This window comes from Trichosurus vulpecula, chromosome 2 (assembly GCF_011100635.1).
Source record: "Trichosurus vulpecula isolate mTriVul1 chromosome 2, mTriVul1.pri, whole genome shotgun sequence".
Taxonomy (NCBI): domain Eukaryota; kingdom Metazoa; phylum Chordata; class Mammalia; order Diprotodontia; family Phalangeridae; genus Trichosurus; species Trichosurus vulpecula.
Window position 1 is genome coordinate 218,396,142 of NC_050574.1, and position 22,436 is coordinate 218,418,577.

At 36.7% G+C, this 22,436-nt stretch overlaps 1 protein-coding gene across 2 annotated transcripts in view; it reads left to right on the forward strand.

Moving 5' to 3' along the window:
• Positions 1–22,436, forward strand: part of CSRNP3 (cysteine and serine rich nuclear protein 3) — a 192,805-nt gene that overhangs the window by 81,201 nt on the left and 89,168 nt on the right. For both annotated transcript variants that reach the window (XM_036747691.1, XM_036747692.1), the window contains exon 2: positions 5,682–5,852. In XM_036747691.1, coding sequence (XP_036603586.1) covers positions 5,705–5,852 — 148 coding nt within the window. In that variant the 5' untranslated portion in view covers positions 5,682–5,704. The remainder of the gene's footprint in view (positions 1–5,681; positions 5,853–22,436) is intronic.

Sequence of the window (22,436 nt, forward strand, 5' to 3'; positions counted from 1 at the left end):
TATTTAAAGTGGTGCACGTGTATGAATATGATTATGATATTTAACATTATAGAGTAAAAAACAAGAATATTTGGGAGTGAACATGGAAGAGGAAGAAAAAATATTTCTCTTATTCCATTGGTTTCTTGCAGTACAATGCAGGGGTATATCCACCACTCTAGAAAAATAACACATGAAAATTCAAACCTGGAAAACATAGAGCAATTTTGTAACATTTTAATACTTTTTTTTAATACTTGCAGGGCAATTGGGGTTAAGTGACTTGCCCAAGGTCACACAACTAGTACATGTGTCAAGTGTCTGAGGCCAGATTTGAACTCAGGTCCTCCTGACTTCAGTGCCAGTGCTCTACTCACTGTGCCACCTAGACACCCCACTTTTGTAACATTTTAAAAAAGGATAGCCCTTACTTTTTGTTGTTCAGTCATTTGAGTCACGTCTGAACTCTTCATGACCCTATTTGGGCTTTTCTTGGCAAAGGTACTGGACTGCTTTGCCATTTCCTTCTCCACTCATTTTACAGATGAGGAAACTGAGGAGAATGGGGTTAAGTGACTTGGCCAGAGCCACACAATTACTCTGTTAAAGACTTTATTTTCATGTCATGCTGTTGTGTGGGGTTGTCCTGTACTTGCTGATACCTACATCAGTGGAGCTCTTGAGCATGAAAAATGTAGAACAATTATTCAGGAAACAGACGAGTTAAGTTCAGAGAGGCTTATCACTGAAGAGGTGGCCACCAAAATGATAGTTAAGAACAACTCATGAATAGTACTGGAGAGTTGGAATCTACATTGGTGCAAAAAGTATCTACATCAATGACTCCCTGGAGTATTGAAAGAGATGCTTTTTTATCCACCCCCCCCCCAAGAAAAACTATTAAAATCTCATTAAAGTTTAAAATTGCATTAAGATTTTTGGGAAGAAAATCTTTATTACCAAAATATTGATGTCTTTCAGTATGGAAAATCTTAGATAATTTATATACTTATAGATTGTAGGTTGTCAAAAATTCTGTTGCAGTAGCTCAGAGGGGATAATTTGACCACTATAGATTCTTTCTCCCTCTGTAAAGCATCTATGATTGATACCACTTTGATGGTGTCTCAGTTAGGCTTTCTTAGGAGTTACAAAACAATTTTCTCATATCATTTGATCTCCTGCTAAAGATCAAATGCAAGTGCAAATATTAAAATCCCCATTATTTCAGAAGATGAAATTCAGGCACTGAATTTAGTGACTTACCTGTGGACATATAGCTAATATGTAGCAGAACCCTAGTTCAGACTCCACTCTCTTCCCTCCAGATTCAGTGCTCTTTCCACACACTATCAAATATTAATTTAAAATAAGATTTTCAGTCAATTGTTGTGTTTAGAATGGGTTTGAAAGTTTTGTTTTTCTGAAGGTTCTACTTATTTCCAAACTATTTTATATAATCAAACTGAAGATCTCAGTTCTGTCACAAGCTAGCCATGTATCCCTGGGTTGGCCTCATAACTTCCTTTGGTTTCACCTATAAAATGAAGACATTGGACCAGATGACCAGTAAGGTCTCTACCAACTCGGAAATTCTATGAGTCCATAAATCAATAAATAAACTTTTGAGATCTTACTACATAAGATAAATACCTTGTGTGTATTTAATTAAAATAATGAAAAACTCTGTTAAGACCATTTAATACTTACTATATATGTGTGTATATATATGCATATATATACATATATAATCTGCTAGATTATTATGCAAGGCTTACAAAACAAGTAGTGTTTCATGGAATAGTGAAATGGTAGTATTTAGTTGGTGAGTTTTACTCATGCCTTGATTAAAATACTGCTTCTTGCTCTATTTAATGACAACAATAGCTTATGTTTTCAAGGTGTATCCTTTTATATTACATTATGTCTCTATGTGGCATTGGCTATTTTGAGTTCTCTATGCTATACTATAGAGCCTTTATTTCAAAACATTTATATGAACTTAATGATTTTAAGTCCCATTGAGGTAGGCATAGATATATATTATTGTTCACATTTTTCCAAATGTGGAAGCCAAGTTCAGATCCGCAAAGTGGTAAAAGGAAAAAAAATCATCATCAACAACAAAAACAGATAGAAACCAAATCATCTCATTTGCAGACCATTAGGTGCTGCATCGAGGCTACCTCATTCTTTCTGAACATTGAAATCTCACTTTCTAGAAGACAGACAAATGGAGCAGTTATTATGATATCATCCCCAAAGTTCATATATGGATTTGGATCAGTTATTCAACTGGAGCTAGGATAAAGGATATAATTTAGTCAACAAATATTTTCTGAATATCTATGCCCTCTGCTTATTAAAACCTAAGTTTTAAAATGGTGATAGGGATATGAGTGTTCATCTAGAAGCAACAGTATCTTGAGCTCAGGTCTTCCAGGGCAGGGCAGCTAGGTGGTGCAGTGGATAGAGGGTTGGCCCTGGCCAGAAGCTACATCTTCCTGAGTTTAAATCTGGCCTCAGACTAGCTGTGTGACCCTGGGCAAGTCAATTAACCCTGTTTGCCACAGTTTTCTCATCTATAAAATAGGCTGGAGAAGGAAATGGCAAACCACTCCAGTATCTATGCCAAGAAAACTCCAAATGAGGTCACGAATTTGAAGCCAGGGAATCTGGGTTTGAGTACCGGCCTTGATATTTTTTAGTGCCCTTGCCTTCCCTGGACTTTAGTTTCATCATTTATGGAATGATTTTGGACTAACTTAAGAATTCTTAACATAGATTGTGTGAACTTGATTTTTTTTAATGTTTTGATTGCTGTATTTCAAAAGAATTGGCTTCCCTTGTAATCCTGCATATTTTCTTTTATGAACTTTAAAACTTTTTTCTCTGCAAAGGAATCCATAGCCTTTACTAGACTATTAAAGGATTCCATGGCACAAAAAAAGCTAAGAATCCTTGGAATCAATAATCTATCTAAACTCCCTTCCACACCTAAAATCTACATCTCAACAGCCAGGACTTAAAGGAAATGAAACTGGTTGTCTGCAAGGAAATGAGCCAGGTTGGAAGCTGAATTGAGTAATTTGAAGAATGCCCCAAGGTAGAAAGTAAAATAATAATAGTAACAGTAATATCTTTTCCTTTTACATTGCCAGAATTTCTCCCAGTGACCCCTCCTTTGACCCTTCCAGAGAGCCATCTCATATAATAATATTTTTTAAAAAGAAAAAGGAAGAGAAAAAAAAATAATCAAAACCAATAAATACATTTTAAAAAATAAAAAAAGATATGTACAATATTCCAGACCTATGAAACCCCAAGTAGGTCAGGGGTATCTTCTCCTATTTCTTCCTCGGAGCCATACTTATTGTTTGTAATTTTGCAATATTTACTTGTCACTGTTTTGTGATTCTTTCCATTTGTATTGTAGTCATTGTATATATTGTTTTCTTGGACCTGTTTACTCTGCATTAGTTGGTGTTAAGTCTTTCCATGATTTTCTGTATTTATCATGTCCATTGTTTCTCACACCGTAGTAATATTCTGTTCCATTCGTGTGTCACAATTTGTTTAGCTGTTTTTCAATTAATGCCACTTAAAACATTTAAAAGAAAAAGTCTTTATCTTAACATCAAATGACTTAGAGCTGGAAGGGACTTAAAAGTCAATTAGCCTAACATCATAATTTTATAGATGAAGAAGTCAAGGCAAAGTTATACAAGTTGTAATAAGTCGCAAAGCCAGGATTTGAGCCCAGGTTTACTGGCTGCAAACATGACTACACCACCATCAGCAAGACTTTATATGTTTCTTTGCATTTTCTTCTTTATACTCTTGTTGTTTAGACATCAGTATTTCTTCATAAGTTTTGTGTCAGGTAGGCATAAAAGTTGTGTTTTGGAAGTAATCTATCCTTGTACTTATTCATCCTAGTCCAGTGGTTATAAGCAGGCTAAACTGAAGAGATTGCAAAAAAAAATTCTTTCACATTAAGCTAAATCTCAACAAGTTGAACCCATTCAGAAGCTACAAGAATAAAACCATCTGTTGTGTGATTGTATTTCAGCTGCTAAAATTTAGACTAGTCTTGTGTGTATTCCTTTTGGAAGGCCTTGCTAAAAATGTATTTGCATCCATGTAATGGGTTATGGTCAGACATACCTAGCCGTCCAGCTATGCTTCATGTTCTTTTCTGGCAATCTAACCCCTACTGTACCCCTCTAGATCAGAGGTATTGAACAAGTGTCCCAAAGGCAGCATTTGGCCTACAGCATTCCTGAGAGCAACCCAAATTAGATTAAAATAAAATTGGGAAATATTAACAAAATAAAAATCAATAAAACATAGATAATATTAATATGTAATTTTCTAAGTCAATATGCAGCCTACAGGAATCCTTATTATGATTTAGTGGCCCCCATTTCTATTTGAGTTTGATACCACTCACTGTCCTACACCACCAAGCCTCCAAACAACATTCTCTGAGGGACTTCACCCATTCAGCTTTGGAACTCATGCCTTGGGGTCCATGTTGGTCCTGTGTTGTGGGAGAGTACATGAACATAAAGTCATGTGACACTCCATATCTAATCAGCCTCACCTGTACCTCTTACTTCCACCACAGGTATCTTGCCAGTAGTTTTGTTGTCAGAGGTGAATCCTCCACGCCTCCCCCCACACCACACCCAACCTTCAGTGCCTCCCTCTGTGAACCATAATCAAATCAATACTGCCATTGCCACTGGAAGGGGCATGACAATTGACTGCTCTTTGCCTCCACTAACCATACCTGTACCTTCCCATATCAAAATATTTCTCCCTTGACACCACTCCCCTACATGTGTTGATTCTGCTTCTTAGAATGTAAGCCTCTTGAGAGCAAGGATACTTTCTTTTTATATTTGTATTCTTAGTGTTTAGCACACCCCTCTTGGTGTATATAGTGAGAGACAGAGAGAGAGACGGGGAGAGAGAGAGAGAGAGAGAGAGAGAGAGAGAGAGAGAGAGAGAGAGAGAGAGATGTTATGCAGTTATCCTTTCCACATTGTAACTTTCCCCATCATGGTTTCGATATATTGCAGGTTGGCATAAGAAATTAAATGGGACTTTTTGGGGAAATTTGTAGAGGCTGTCACAGATGACATGTGAAGGCAAGCAGACAACACAGAGGCTATGACCAAATATTTAACCCAAATTTTACAATAAGGTACTGTAAATACCCCATAAAAGAAAAAGAAAAAATTCAGACTTCTTCTCTGGTACAAAAGGAGGGCCAAAAATTTTTATGTGGATTTTCCAGATAGCAGGGGCACTGTACCCCTAATCCTCATGATGGAGAAGGGGTAATTGTATGCACAAAGAGCTTAATAAATGCTTTTCATTTATTCATTCATTCATACTTGCATATGGTTCCATGAGCCTCAGCTGATTTTTTTCCCCTAAGGAGGAGGGATTAAAGACATTAGATTACATGATATTCATCAATCAATGTATTTTTAATCCAAGTGAATTACATTTTAAATATTTTTAAAAAGTGATCATGGCATTGGAAAAGTTCTGCCCAGTGATCATTCCATAGGAGAAGATACAGCCCAGCTCATGTTTAAAAAACCAAATAAAAAATGCCTTCAGAGACCTTGGCTGCACAGTCAGCGGTCAAATGTTTCAATGCTTCATTGCTCCTGTCCCTGTTACAGGTACATGTGACAGTGCTGCAGCGATGAGTGGAATTTTAAAGAGGAAGTTTGAAGAAGTCGATGGCTCCTCACCCTGTTCCTCCGTGCGGGAATCAGATGATGAAGTTTCTAGTAGTGAAAGTGCAGACAGTGGGGACAGTGTCAATCCATCCACTTCTAATCATTTTACCCGTGAGTACTGAAATCACATCTGGTGCCAGTTGTTTTGTTCTGCAGTGTTAAAAATTGTGTTGGCTAAGACATATTTTTAACCTACATGTTTATTGGGAAAAAAATTTAATGGGTCTAAAAAGATCCACAGAGCTATTGGCTAAAGTTGAAGTATTTTTAGGCAGCAGTATCATTAAATCCTGTAATATGGCTTTGTTAACCAACTGGTTCAATTTTTTCAAAGGATACAGGGAAGGGAAAGGGCTCATTGCTGAGTCCCAGTGGCCTCAGTTGGGAGAAGGTAGATTTGTAAGAAATACGGGGTTCAAAAAGTCATAAAACTATAAAATTTTCAAAGTAAAAAGACTTTTAATTAATCTAATTCTCTCATTTAAAGTAATTGCACATTTTTTACATCCTTCAAAAAAGGGCCAAGGAGTTAAATTCACTTATATGTGCATCACCCAAATAAGCTACCTCAGGTTTAGAGTATTTAAGGGCTTATATTCACTCAAAAGCATAGTGCATGAGCCCCCATTAATGTGTTTATTTTTAATAGTCAGCCAGAGGACACAATTAATTCAAAGCAAAAGTATTTAATGGAATACCATATAAGAAAAGTTAACAATAGAACATTCCCTCAAAAGCTAAAAGCACATTCTTTATGCCATAAATGGGAAGAGTAGATACAGCTTGGGAACACGTGGATAGGCATATGTGTATGGACCGGGTACTTGCATATGGGGCAACTCATGTCTTCTGATGATGTTACTGTTCTTCCTCCCTGACCTTGTTTCCTACTTGAAATATATGGTGCATAATCTCAGCCTGGTAACTATTCTTTGTCATGTAGGCATGCCATGTAGTGTCTGCTGGTCTCAGCTGGCTACTGTTTAACAATGCCGCAATGCTCTTGTGTCCGTGTCGGTCTTATAATTACTGAGTGCGTCTTGACTACCAGCTTCTAGGCTTCATCTCTTCAGGGAATTTGCTGTTAACTTGGACTGCTTACATTCTACTAGAGTGTGGTAACTAGAAATTCTTTCTCTGGCAAGGGCAGACCAAGGGCTCTTTTCTCATAGTCAAGGCTATGTATGAGTCATCATAGGCAGCAAAGAGCCCAGACCAGACGAATGCCCCAGGCTAAGATTAAGTTTAGCTTTGGAACTCAATTTCTTCCTGCTAATAGGGGTTTAGGGTATGCTCCTCCCAGTCCTCTATATAAATCAGTAAGTAGGTCCTTGTAATTCTAGTTTAACTTTTTATCGTCAATTTGCAGTCCTTCGGAACCCATGAAGGCTCCCCTTCCACCAAAATGCCAAGGGCTGGCTCATTCTGAGGCCACCCTATTTGATCAATTTCTCCAAGTGATTGAATGAAGGTAGGGAGGGATACCCAACAAAAAAAAATCAGGTAGAGTCCTTTTCAGCTTTAGGGTCCCTCTCAATCCTCTCTTCCATATTCTGGCATATGGTGTGTGTGTGTGTGTGTGTGTGTGTGTGTGTGTGAAAAAGCCTTAGACTCAGAATCAGCCAAGCTACTTAAAGATATGGTGAGAAGTAAATACCTAAGGATAAAATGAAAGAGGCAATATCTAAAATAAAATAGAGGTGATGTAGCTTAGTGAATAAAGTGCTAGAATTAGAGTCAAAATCTGATTCTGACACATTGGCTGTGTGACAGTGGACAGATGACTAAACTCTCTGTGCCTTAGCTTCCTCGTTCATAAAATGGGGATAATAATACCAGAAGTACCCACCAGCGAGGGTTATAAGACTCAAAGGAATACAAAGACAGTTTCCAAACGTTAAATCCTTATACAATCAGTCAATAATCAAACAGTGGTAAGTACTCTGGTATTCCAAAGTTCTTGGTGCAGTTTTAAGCTAAGACCTTTGGGACTCCCGGTATTTATTTATTGGGCTAGATTTGTGATTTCATTTGTATATGGAACTTTCAGTAAGGAAATTCCCTCTTTAGCAATGGAGGTCATCACCGGCTTTACAACTTAGAATCTTGGAGAGTTTCATGGATTACTCAGAGCTCAAGTGACTTGTTCAGGGTCACACATCCGGTATGCATCAGGCATGAGCACTTGAGACCAGATCTTCATGACTTCAAGGCCTTCCGGCCTCTCAAAGCACTCTATAAAGCCCAGTTATTGTTCTTTTTCTTATTAATTGGGGAGCTACTTTTTATTCTTACCTGTCTTCCAAATTTAGGCAGAGAAATTTTATTCTATCTGTAAAACAATACAGAAAACATCTATTATTTGGGATTCGTACAGTTAAAATCTGTTATTAAATACGTCATGACAAAGCTTGGCCACATATTTTTATGAAGGGACGCATTTTCATGAAGTCCTTGCTGGGTTGCCCACAAATTGCTATTACAAAGTTAGCGTCTGAAAAAATACCTGTTTGCAAATATACAAAAATAAATGGCTAAAATTTGAAAGACTTCTTAAAAAAGAATAAACTATCTGTCTAGACATGTTTTGAATAAGGGTAAGTCAAATTATGTCATGTTGTTTTATAATATGTGCATATTTGTGAGGATAAATTGGGCATTAGAAGTCACTTACAAAGGTGCTATGTAGGAATGGGAGCTAAATCTGTGATTTCAAGCCCATAAACAATCATATACAAACTCCCAAGTGAGGAAACTCCCTATGAGTGCTCTCATTATTTCTGGGCTAAACTGTTAAAATAACTTTCACATTGATCTCTCTGCTTCAACTGTCCCCCTACTCCAGTCTATCCTCCACTGAGATGTTGAAGTAATTTCTTAAAGTGTAAGTTTCAACCATGTTATCTTCTACTCAATGAATTCCAGTAGCTCCTTTTTTAACTCTAGGATGAAAATCCCGTGTCTGGAATTAAAAATTCTGCCTTCTTTCTCCCTTTCAGGTCTTCTTATACTTTATTTCCCTCCATGAATTCTAAGATCCAGTCCTATTGGCCTATTTGTTATAGCTCACACATCTTTGTCACATCTCATGCCATCACTTTGTTATATCTCACTCCATCTTTGGTCTCTGCTTTTGCATTGGCTGTCTCCTATGCCTGAAATTCTCTCCCTCCTCTCCTCCACTTCTCAGACTCCCTGGCTTCCTTCAAGTCTCAGCTAACATGCCATCTTCTGCAGGAGGCCTTTTTAGTTCCCCCTAGCTGCTAGTGTCTTCCCCTCCAAGTTTACCTTTCATCTATTCTTTTTTTGTTGATTCAGTTTTATTTTATTTTCAATTCTGAATTCTCTCCCTCCTACCTCCCACTTTCCACCAATGAGAAAGCAAAAAACAAACAAAAAGTCCCACAAACAACCTCCCCTACCCAAGCAAAACAAATCCCTGCATTAGCCATGTCCAAACATATATATGGCTCACTCTCAATTCTAAATGTATCTTATAGATACTTAGATATTTATATGTCCTCTCCCCTTCATAGAAAGTGAGCTCCTTGAGAGCTTTTAACTCTCTTTCTAGCTTTAGTGCTTAGTATAAGACTGGGCAAATAGTAAGCACTTAAATGTTTGTTGACCTTATACAGTTTTGTTAGGATTAAATGAAATAATATATGTAAGCCATTTATGTATGACACCTATTATCATTTCTAGAGACTCATATTTATTGATCTCCTTAAAGTATAGTATTCAGAGCCAAACATAACTCTCTAGATGTGGTCTGACCAGTGCAGGATGTAGTGGGACTATTACCTCCCTTGATTTTGAGACTTTTCTTTCTCTTAACATAGCTTAAGTTTACATTACCATTTTTATGAGCAATTAATTCTAATCCATATTGAGCCTGTGGTCAATTAAAAAGTCTAAGCCTTTTTCTTACAAGTTGTTTTCAAGTCAGTTCTGTTGTACCTCGTACATGTACAGCTGATTGCTTGAAAAATACAGAAATTTAAATTTCTGCTTTTAAATTTCATCTTGTTGGTTTTGGCTTAGCATTTTAACCTATAGGGAAAGGCAGAGGCAAAGGAGAACAGGAGTATGAAAGAATAAGAAATGTAGAAATACTTGGAAGGAGGTCTTAACTGATTAGTCAAAGAGAAATGAAAAAAGAAAGTTGGTTATTTATTTAAACTTTGTCTTGGAAATAGTTAGTTAACCCCAAAATCATACCTATAAACTGAATCCAACTATTAATGTATTCAGTTCCCAATTTAGTTGGAATTATACAGCTGGCAGTATATAAGAGACTTTTCCAAAGTCATCACAGATGGCTGGATGTCCCTACACATCATGAAGATTTTCAGATAAGGAGCTTCCACAGTAAGCTTCTTACTTGTCTTATAACCATTATGGTGAGTTAGAGCTGGTTTAAGAAAGCCATTAATTTAAGCCCATTTTCTTTTGTTTGGTCTTCAGTCACCATCCTTACTATTTAGGAAAATAAAGATTGACATCATAATCTTAATAAGTGTGCTAATCATTCTTGCCTTTGTGGAACAGACATTATTTTGCTTCACAGGCCTCCCAATCTTTCCTTGACCTTACCCTTGATCTCTGACCCGTGGAGATATACTCATGCAAACACATTGGCCATCTGCCCTCCTACAAGTTTTTTTATATGATCTTTTTTGTATGTGACCACTTCTTCAGTTATGTCAGCTCTCAAAATCTTTTCATCAAGCTATATTTCTTTTATTTCCAGCCTTTTTTGTCTTGATAAGTCTCTCACTAATATAATTTTTATAGCATTGTTTCTTTAGGCTGCCTTGCCCTTGTAGTTCATTGTTTCACTATCATTTAATTATCCCTTTCATTATACATTTTATATTATAATAATTCTGTTAAGTTTCCATAGCCAAAAGTGATTTTCAATCTATGAAAGTATGTGTGTCCCACTTAAAGAAAATGTGAATATATCTATTTATCTATATAAATGTAGAGAGAAATAACTACATATATAGATATGAAATAAACTAGAAATAAATTTCTGAGTCATTATTTACATTTCAAAGAGGGCTTTTTATATAGAAAGGGAGCTTTTAAGTACAGAACAAAGACGGGGGAGGGGGTAGGATGGGAGGTGGAAGATGACCAAGAAATTCAGCGGAACCAATGCTAATTAAAGATCAATTAAGGTGAAACATTTGTGTGTGTGTGTGTGTGAGAGAGAGAGAGAGAGAGAGAGAGAGAGAGAGAGAGAGAGATTTGGGGAGTTGGTTTAGAAAAAAAATATTTTACCCACAGCTTCTTAGGAGCACATCTGTTACCTATTGCTTTTGTTATATCATGGTTGTTTGATTTCAAAAATTGGTTCCAATATCAATTAAAAATATTTGCTGCTCTGTCCATCCTGACCCTGGGGTAAGATTAATGAAGTATTTATTCATTGCACAGTCTGCCCAAGAGTCTTCCACTGTGCTGGTCGTGAGTAGTGGACTTTGCTCTATCAAGCATGTGAGCAACCTTCTAGTCAATCATAAGACCAGGAAAGCCTCATTTTCTCTGTGAATGTGGAACTCCTGAGGCCACACAGCCATAAGCAACTTTAGGTGGAGTACAGAGATTTTATCAGAGTGACAAGATTATCTTATCCATCCTGGATTTACAAAGTGTAGAGAGTGGCTAATAAACCCTCCAAAGGGTCAGCTGAAGTACCTTTGTGTTTAACACCAGGGATTGAAGACAAAATGACTTGTTGGTTGCAAAAAGTTTAATAGCAGAATGGCCAAAACACAGATCTCTATGGAAACATAGTGGAGTGGGTAGGGGGAAAGGAAAACAATGGGACTTGGAGGTAGAGAGACTGTCATACCATTTGAAATGAAGTTGAGATTCGCCATAGTTTGTCTATTTGCCCAGTATAAGTTTGCAAAAATGGTTATTGCCTGCCTTATTAGAGACCCTTGATATGACAAATATGCAATAAATAGGGGGACAACCATGGTAATTTAACTTTTAAAATATTGGTCCTTTAAAAGAAAAAATGAAAAATTATGATTTTAACTTGAACTGGGAAGTCAATATACACATTAGTTTAAAACCCTCCTCTTAGCCTTATTAGCTATGAGACTGGACAAGTCACTTACTTCTTTGTTTAGCTGGGTCCTGCCAAAAGAATTCAACTCAAGCCTTCTCAGCCAAGGGAAAAGACAAGGTTTATTAGGGATTCACCATAATGGGTTGTCTTAAGAAATCCCACCCTTTGTGATGCCTGTTTTCACAAGTTGACCAGATTCAATCTACTGAGCTAGATTGAATCTGAGCCCCTTCATGGAGGCAGGATGGAGATTATATACACAAAGATTGTAGGAAGGATTGAGGGGTGGTCTGGGGTGACTAGAGGAGGGCTTTAGGGAGGGTCCTGAGGAGGAGTCTAAGGAGGACCAGATAAGGTCAGAGTCCAAGAACCAAGAGAATGGAATTAAGGGTGGGAAGTAGCTGAAGGTATGGGTATTGATAGTATCCAGGGTGGGAAGTAGATGGACAATAAAGGGTGAGCCTAGGTAGAGATTTGGGCCTAATGATAATGTAAGGCTTATGGCCTTAGGGAAAGGCCAGATCTAGTTGGAAGATTCAAGGACAGTTAAAGGGTGCTCCCAGAGACTGTATTCCAGATTCAAGGGGGTTCCCAGAGACTGTGCCCTCATCACATTGACTACTCTCTGATGCCTATATCCCATTATAGTTGGTACCTATAGGGAATCATTTGCATGCTGTTGGCATTGTAGATGGGATATACTTTAAGAATTCAACAAACATTTATTAAGCACTTACTATATTCCAGGTACTATAATGGGGCACTAGAAATACAAGGATAAAAATAGAAGCAGCCCTTGTTCTGAAGGAGCTTAAGTTTTATTGAGAGTAGCAGAAGAACAACCTGTCCAAGAGTAAATACGGTACTTGGCCCGAGACCTTCCTAATACTTTGGGCTCATACCAGATCTGATCAATTCTGGGGGCTATTTTTAAGTTTCCCAGTACAGTTTGTGTTAGAATTTCCACAGATAAAGGTAAGAGTGTTCCCAGGCTTTCTCATAAGCACTCAAGGTAGTAAGTACATCTTCATAGAGAACATGCTTTATTTCATTGTACAGAAACCCAGAGGATACAAGCAAGAGACTTAAACTTAAAGAGAGCCCATAAAGTAAAATATACATAATAGTTTTCTGAAGGAATTCACATTCAAATGGATTCTGAGCTTTGGTTTAGATTTCCCCTAGAAGGGAAAATATGTCGGAAAATAAGGTTCAGTATTAAAAAATGAAAGTGGCAAAATGATTTTTTATGATATGTAGACTTAGAAGGCTTATACCTTTATATCATGAATACTTCAAGAAGAGAGTTAGAAGGCACTTAACATGGTATTCACAGAACACCACATCAAAAAATTAAAGTTAATATCTTAACCAATAGAAGATAACTGATGACTCATAATTTGAACTGTCCAACAGCGGAACGACTACTTCTGGGGGTTGGTGAATGCCTTATTACTAGAAATCTTTAAGAAGAGATTGGATAATCCCTTTCTGGGATGTTGTAGATGAATTTTATTCTTGAGGTATGAATGAGATTAGATGACCTTCTTCCATCCTTGAAGGTTCTATGCTTAGCCAACCTTTGTTAATATGTCCCAGCCTCAGAGCAATACCTCCATGCAATAACTCTGCATTTTGAGAACCTCTGGAGACAATGACTTAACCCTAAGAAGTATTTTGGGTAGTAAAAATTCCAATCAGGTTGTAGGAGTACATGTTGGGTTAGCAAGGCTCCTCCCTGTCCAAATAAGCGCCAGTACATTATGTCTAAATAATAATAGTTAACACTTATGTAGTGATTTAAGGCTTCCAGAGTCTTTTCCATATATTATCTCATTGGATCCTTACAATAATTCTGTGAGTTAGGTGCTATTACTGTATCCATTTTACAGATGAGGAAACTGAGGCTTAGAGAGACTAAATGACTTGCCTAGGGTCACAAAGTAAATAAGTGTCTGAGTGGGGGTTTGGGAATCCAGTTCCTCTTCACTCCAATTCTAGCACCTGATCCGTTATATTACCGCCCCCTTTAGAAAGAGCTGACTCTCCTGTCTGGGCTAATTGCATGTTTCACACATACTTGCTTTTCTGTCTTCCATCTCTCTGCCTTTGTACTGGCTGTTTCCCATGCTTAGAATACCCCCCCTTCCTCACCTGCACTTCTTACAATCCCCAATTTCTTTAAGATACTGCTCAAGTACTAACTTCATGATGTCTTTCCTGGTCCCCCCGAACCCCAAGGGCTGGGGCGACTCCTCCTGCTAAAGCTTCTTTGTGATCATTTGGTACATACTCTTATATACTCATATCTGTACATATTATCTCTTCCAATGAAATATAAGCTCCCCAAAGACAGGAACTTCTACTTTTGTCTTTGTTATCTCCACTCCTAAGCATAGTGATTCATAGCAAAGGCTTAATAAAAGCCTATTGGTTAATATTCAAATATAGCATCTTGTTTATATCGGGCATGTGTAGATATAGAGAGACAGAAATGCCAAGTATCATAGGACTGTGTTTCTAATTAGTGCTTTTCTTCATAAATCATTCCTTTTAATCCTTCATCAATTAGGTGGCTCTTTTGAGAACTCTTTAGTTGGCCTATTTCTTTGCAGTAATGATATGCCCAGGAGTGAACATCTGTACATTATAGTTAAAGCAGCTTTGAAGATAGTTTTTTAAAAAGCATTAAACTCTCAGAGATTCTCCCCCCTACAAATTTCATTGGTTCCACCACATTTATCAGGGTATCTAAACCCTTATTCTACCTAGTCTTGCCTCCTTTTTGCTACTTTTATTACTGAAGAAGAGCTGAGTTTATACGGGGATAATGAATCAACCAGACTCCAGTAATTAGTCCACTTAGCCCCAAATCTAGTCAATTCAAATAAATGACAAATGTTGCTATTTTTTAACTGAATCGATCAGTTACATAGTTGGATTCACCAAATTGACTGGTGACTTTGGCACTCAGTAGACACAACCAGAGACTACACAGGAATGAGACTACTGCATATAAATTCCCCCTCTAGCAAAAAATTCCAGGAAATCCAACAATTAGGCCTCTAAGGAGAAGAATGTATTAAATTTATGTTGGGCCCACTGCCTAATGATTAGCTAGAAGCCTAGCAGCATACAGTATTAGTACTAAAATAAACTTTAAATACAATCTAGTCCAACCCCCTCATTTTGTGGAAGAAAACCAAGGCATCGAGGCCTTAAATGACTTTCTCAAAGTCTCACAGAGAAACTCAGGTCCTGGTCCCTTCACTCCTGTGCTCTTTTCACTCCCCCACATGAATACTCTTATTATTAGGCCATGACAAAAAAAAATCACTATTTGATTTTTATTAGCTGAATTAAAGTATGGTAATGTAACTTGAATTTCCAACTATACTTTCCCATAAACCCAATAAAAATTGATGCATAAATAGCTTCAAAGCATCCACTTACCTAGTGATAGGCCAGTCAAGTTGCACAGAGTGTCCCTAAAGCCTGGAGACATAGGCAAAAATTTTCAACATTTTATTTATTTAATTGGAATATTAACAGACCTTAGTCTCCTTGACTTCTTTTTCTGGGGTGTGCTAGAGGAGAAAGTGTACTCAATGAAAATCACAGATGCAACAGACTTGACTGAACGTATAAAAAGCAAATGTGCCAAAATTGATGGCAATGTGGAGTTATTGCATCTAGTTCACGTGAATCTTGCAAAGCACATCAACCTTTGCATCACAAATGATGGAAATCATATTGAAGATGTTATTTGTTAATATTCCAATTAAATAAAATGTTGTTGAAAATTTCATTCATTTCATTTCTTGAAAATATGCATTTTTGCCTACGTTTCCAGACTTTAGGAACACCCTGTATGTAAGGGATTGTGAGCAAGATAACCTTATTAAAATATTAGATGAACTTACATGAACCTGTGAGTAAACAGCATCCTCAGAAGCATATCTATTTATACTAAAATTGGATGTAACAATATGTTGTATTAGTGTCTATCCTGTTCTCTAAAGCTAGTGTTATAAAGGGATTCAAGTATATGTATTTTTTTTTCCTGGGGTTATGCAAGGTAGAGAAACGAATAATATAAGTCTTAAACTGTGCCCACCAAAGTTAGAGAATGTTCCTTCATTGAATGGCCCTTTATTAAAAACCAGTAGGTATTATGTGTTACGATGTATACAAAGTACAACATGGTCATCCATGCCTAGTCATATATCAAGTAAACTTACAGTTAAAATACGGCAGTTAGAATATGCACTCAAATAACTACGTTATAAACCAGCTCATGATTGAGTACTATCAAAGGACTAAGGTGTCTCCTAAATCCTACCAAGAGACAGAAATGTAAGATAAAATGTGATCTAATTAATTGTAACATGTGTTGGTAATGTAGTCATTATGTAAGGATGATGGTCTGCTGGGAGCCTAGAAAAAAAGCCAGTGGGTCCTGAGTGTTAAGTGACTCTCATGGCCCACCCTAAGTAGGCCAGCTCCAGCCATGCTTCGGTCTGCATTCAGGATATCTTCTCACCATCTGTCTTTCTAGTGCATGCTTACTTTCCACTCCGCCCCCAGTTCTTTGCACATAGCAGGCATTTTAATAGCTTTTTTGTCGAATGTAACAACTCCCTTACTATCATAAGGGCAGCAGAATACAGTAGAACAAACATTTGACAAAGTCCTGAGACTTGGGTTCTAATCACAGCTCTGCCAATAATTAGCTGTATGTGAGAGGGGATCTGTCATACTGCTTTCTCTGGCATTCATTTTCCTTATGTAGAAAATCGGAGTGTAACGATTATCCAAACTCCCATCTTGCTCTTACATTCTATGATATTTCACCACTATTTTTTTAACTAACCAAAATATGATTTATACTTGAACATGATGTAAATTTGAAAATCAAATTATTTTAATGAGAAAACAATAGTTTACCTTTCCCCAAGCAGGATGCTATCTGTAGTACATTTTTTAAAATGATATTAAAGATCATTATATGTAATCAAATCTTCTTTGCAAATATTTACATCTAAATAAATGAATTTCCACACATGAAATGTTATAACTTTTCAGTCACTCCAAGTCTCTAACAAGGTTGTTTTGTCTATTCATTCCAAATTAAATCTTTCTAGTAATAGTTATAGATAGTATGCATAGATATTATGACCTACTCCTTTTTTTTTACTTTCTATTTTTCCTGGTAATCCTTACTCTTGCCTGTATCTTAATTATTATATTACTTTAATATTTGTTGTCCAGTCATTTCAATTGTGTCCAAATCTTTGTGACCCCATTTGGGGTCTCTTTGGCAAAGATACTGGAGTGGTTTGCCATTTCCTTCTCTGGCTCATTTTATAGATGAGGAAACTGAGGCAAACAGGTTTAAATGACTTGCCCTAGGGTCACACAACTAGTATCTGAGGCTGGATTTGAACTCAGCTCTTTCTGACTCCAGGGCAGGCATTATATCCACTGCACCACCTAGCTGCCCATTACATTAATATGTCAGGGTTTATTTACCAACTCCTATTATTAAACATATAAGTAATTTCTAGTTTTATTTTTATGTTTTTCCCTTTGTTCTAAGACTCCCTTCTCTCTAATTACTCTTGTTCTTAAATCATCTAAGTAAATGTACTTAAATTTGCTATGAAACAAATCCCAGGAGGTTATTTATTTTCCACTATTTCCTCAATCCTAATCTCATTTTAGAAAAGGGGTTAAATGAGAAAGATTGAATTTAAGGTGAAAGATTTGCCTGGGGTTCAGAACTGCAGAGATTATCCTAAAATCCCTTGCCAGTAGCAATAGCAGCAGCACAAATTACTCCACTGTCTAACTTCCAAAAACCAGGAAATTGCAAGATAGATGGAGCTAGTGTCTCTGGGACTGGAAGGGAATGAGCACCACTTACCAGTAGGTAACCTGAGCAGGAGACAGTTCTATGGCCCAGGCCTGGAATTCCCTGCCATATGGCTCAGAGCTGCCCACTTAATACCTGGGGAAAATTGGGCACCATAAACCGAGTGACATGGCCATGTTGTTATAAGTAAATGAGGCTTAGAAATCCAAGCACTTTGATTCCCAGGACTGGGCTAGCTCTATGGACTCCTGCCATTTGGTGTTAGCTGCCAATTTCCTGGAGGGGTCAAGCAGTCACAGAAGCATTGGGCAGTGGATAACTGGAGTAGCTAGGGAGAAACATCTACAGCAAGCATAGCTATGGCCAAAAAAAAAGCCGATTTTTTTTCCTTGAGAATGATAAATCAAGGAACAGACTGTTTCAAAATTTAGATTTCTTTCCAAGTCTACAATCAACACAGAATAAATCATTTCCCTAAATTCTGCTCATTCTCCTTCTTAAGCTTCAGTACTTCATTGGCTCTGTCAATCAGTCAATAAATATTTATTAAGCTCCTACTATGTGCTAGGCAATATGCAACGTGCTGGAGATAGAAAGGAAAGTAAAAGACAGTCGCTGCTATCAAAGAGCTCACAATCTAATGGTGGAGGCAACACACAAGCAACATTGCACAAATAAAATGTACATAGGATAAATTAGAAATAATCAACAGAGGGAAGTTATTAGAATTAAGAGGAATTGAGCAGGATTACCATTAATGGTGCAGATTGCCACTTTTACATGACTGCATTTTTTTATTTAAATTTTTTAAATTATCTTTTAAAATTTTTATTTAATTCAATTTTATTTTATTTTCACTTTTGAATTCTCTCCCTCTCACCTCCACATCCTCCAAACATTGAAAAGGCAAGAAAAACAAAGACAGTCACAACTGTCATACATAACATCTTATTCTGTGCAGTTCTCATCAATGTTCTCTGTAGAGGCAAGTCCTTTAAACTTGATTTATCTGAGCATTAAGAGGTCTACCTCTAGTTTTGTTTTTGTCTTAAAAAAATTCATTGGGTTCCAGTACAGCACTGTGGACAATCTGTTTACCTTTGCTCTCACTGTGACTAGTCCTAACTCTTTTTCTTAGATGATACCTTTTATAGCACTTCTTCCATAGGGGCTCTTGTTGGCACTCAGCTGCATCCTACTTATACATATTAGATGTCTCTCCGTTGTCCTTTGGGTCATTCACAATATTGGTTCATTGGAAATTGTAGCTTTTGATGATTTATAGATAGATGGCATCGGGGAAGAATAATACTGTTAGAAAGAAGGGTTTAGTCCCTGAGAGCAGTTTAAGATTATTCAAAATGTTACTGAATTTCCCAAATTCAATTCATCTGTTCTTTTATATACAATTTTGGGCCCAGTTCATTGCCCATGTGAAGTGCCTGTTCAAGATATACTTATATATCATTCAATGAGCCTGACATTAGTATAAACATTATCTACCCAAACAATTCATAAGCCTAGGATCTGAGATCTTTTGTATTTTATAGAATTAAGAACCTTAACTCACATACCCAGTTATGTTTACTAATAGCTAAAAAGATAATTTCTTTACATTTTTGTGTTGAATTTCTAATAGTAACAATCCATTAAGTATAGCTAACTGCCTAAGTGAATTTGGTTTGAAACAGACAAATTAATTGATGCTTATGAGTTATTTTACATATATAATACCAAGAAACACATTGGTATTATAAAGCTCTATTAACAAATAGCCTTCATATATTACAGAATGCAATGATTATCTCTGAGAATTTCTGCACTTTAGTTTTCACAGAGCTGGTGGAGCCTTGGAACCTTTCTTTGGTTTTAACCAAAGCTCTTGCTTCATAGAAGTGCCATGATCTTTGCAATTTCCTCCCCTGGGGCAAATCTTTTTTTTTTTCATTTACCTTTAAGATCACCTCATGATTTGAAAGCATGAAAAAGTTAGTTGTGGATACTGCTATTATGAAGCAAAAATCGAGTAACAACCCACAAGCCATGGTAAGAGAGCACGGTAAGGCAGTGGTTTACGGTGAAGAACAGTTTAAAGGTTCAAAAGAGGGCAGGGATTACCTCACTTTGAACTTGTATACCTTGAACTTAGCACACTAATACTTCAAGCAGATAGGTAATGCAGTGGATAGAGTGCTGAACCTGGAGCCAGGAAGACAAATTCAAATCTGGCCTCACATACTCACTAGATGTATGACCCTGGGCAAGTCATTTAACCCTGTTTCCCTTAATTTCCTCAGCATAAAATGAACCAGAGAAGGAAATGGCAAACCACTACAGTGTCTTTGCCAAGAAAACCCCAACTGAGATCACAAAAGGTCAGACACAACTGAAAAACAACTGAACTGAATTAATACTTCCTGGTGGTCGCTTGAGTCGCAAAAGCAAAGGCATTGGTGTTCATACACCTAGTGACTGACCAAGTTTAGTTTCCAAGTCTACTGGTTAATGACAGCCAACTAGTTGAATTGTAGACTAGTCTAATAGTTTTATATGTGTGTATGTGTATATATAATGTATACATACATAATATACACATACACATATAATAATCGCAAATAAGATGCATGGAGAATCATGAATAACAAACATTTATTGAATTTCTGAGTGCGTACCACTAAATTAGGTATTATCAGATTTCTGAGTATCAATAAGTTGTAGTAGCTGCTTTGTGAGTATAAAGGCAGAGACACTACTGAACATTTTTATAGATTTGTCTATAATGTTTTACAAGGAAGGTTTATTGGAAAAGATGGCTTTTGAGCTGAGTCAAAAGGAAAAAAAACCAATGTAGTTGAAAAGAATTTTTTTTACCTTCTTGAGAGAAGAATTAGATACATGGGAAAGAGGATAGTTCATGGAGGTGATCATAGCAGGCTTGAGTCTGTGATGAGATTGTTTGGCACCATGAGACTGTCTGATAGAAGGCCTTTTCAGGTCTCCAGTTAAGAATTCATACTAAATCTAAAATGACAGTAAAGAAAATATGATTCTTAGCATCAAGGAAATCAGATGGTTTAGGGGGAAACAAAGAACCACCATCACAATTTGAAAGAAAATCCCCCCTATACACAGATTAAAAGTTCTATAAGGTCATCTACCATTAATACGACCCTCTTCTCAGACAACAGAATTAAGAATGCTAGAACTTTTTCCAATGCCCTATTATACTTCATTATTCTGTTTTGTGAGTAGCAAATAAGAGAAAAGAATTGAAAAAAAATATGATAATCTAAACCAGCCCTTGCCATTGAAGCATTATTGTCTAAAATTTAGCTCATTTTTCTTTCCCCACAAATCTGTTCTAAATTTACTGCTTCCATCAATATCACTATCATTCCTTGACTTTTCCTTTTCTCTTAACTCTCACATCCAGTCATTTGCTAGGTCCTATTCCACTTCTGTGACATTTCACATCCATACCCTCTTCCCTGTTCCAGTAAATACTAACCTCATTATAATTCATTTACCTGTTACAACTGCCTATCCTTCCCTCCAGTCCACCTTTCATGCTGATGCACAAGTAATCTCCTGTATGCATAATTTTGTTTATGTCCTTCCCCTGCTTTAAAAAAAAATCATGATGAATATTCATTATTGTCTGCCTACCATTCAAGGCTTTCCACAACCTGGTTCTACTTTTGAAGCCTTCTCTCTATTACTCTCCTCTATTCACTCTATCCTCTATGCAAACTGAACAACTTACTAGCCTACAAAGACAATGTATTTTCTTGTCTTTTCACAATATTCTTCCCCAGACCTTTCTTCCTGATCTTTACCAGTTGAATTCCTATCTGACCTTTAAAGTCCATCTCAAAACACCACCTTCTTCATGAAGTCTTGCCTGCCTCTTCCAGGTGGTCATGACTATCTCTGACATCACATGACAGTCTTTTTTGTAATTTATAGCTCTCCGTTTTGGTGTCATCTCCCAATTTGACTGTAGACTATAGGCACTGTGTCTCATTTAACCTTGTTTATTCCTTCTGGCACAATGTTTTGCACACAATAGAAACATAACAGAGTTTCCTATTGATTATTAGAGCATGCATCCTACCATTTCACCCTGTACAGCTTCCGTGTCTTAATGGATGAAATGGTCATCTATTAATTTTCACCAGAAGGAAATGTTTTCTCATAATCAGTTTTCTTTTTTTAACTTCATCCCATTGTTTCTATCTATGCCTCCATTTACAAGACTAAATAGTATCTTTCCTTTAAACTCTATAAATGATTAATATTCCTTATCTTAGTCATCACTTAATGATGCTCTAAAGATAGCCTCTTTCTAAACTTGTGTTGTAAATGACTTTCCATTCGTTTGGTTTTTTGTTTCTATCTCTCCCTCTAATCATTTTTTAATCTCATAGAAATATTGAATTATCAGTTGATTAGGATTTATAACATTTCTTTAGATGAGTAATCTTGAAATACTTTTGTTCACTTTCTTTCTTAAAAATATCCCATGTTTGTCTTATTTTTAAATTCTTTTCCCTGTTGTCTAGAGTTCTCTCTTTATAATATACTAGATTTTAGAATCAAAAGTCATGGGTACACAATTCCTAACTCTGCTCTTTACTATTTGAGCGATGTTAGGCACTCAACCATTCTTGGTTTCCTCACCTTTAAAATGTGGGATTAGAGGACTTCCAATGTTCCTTCCATCTATAATTCT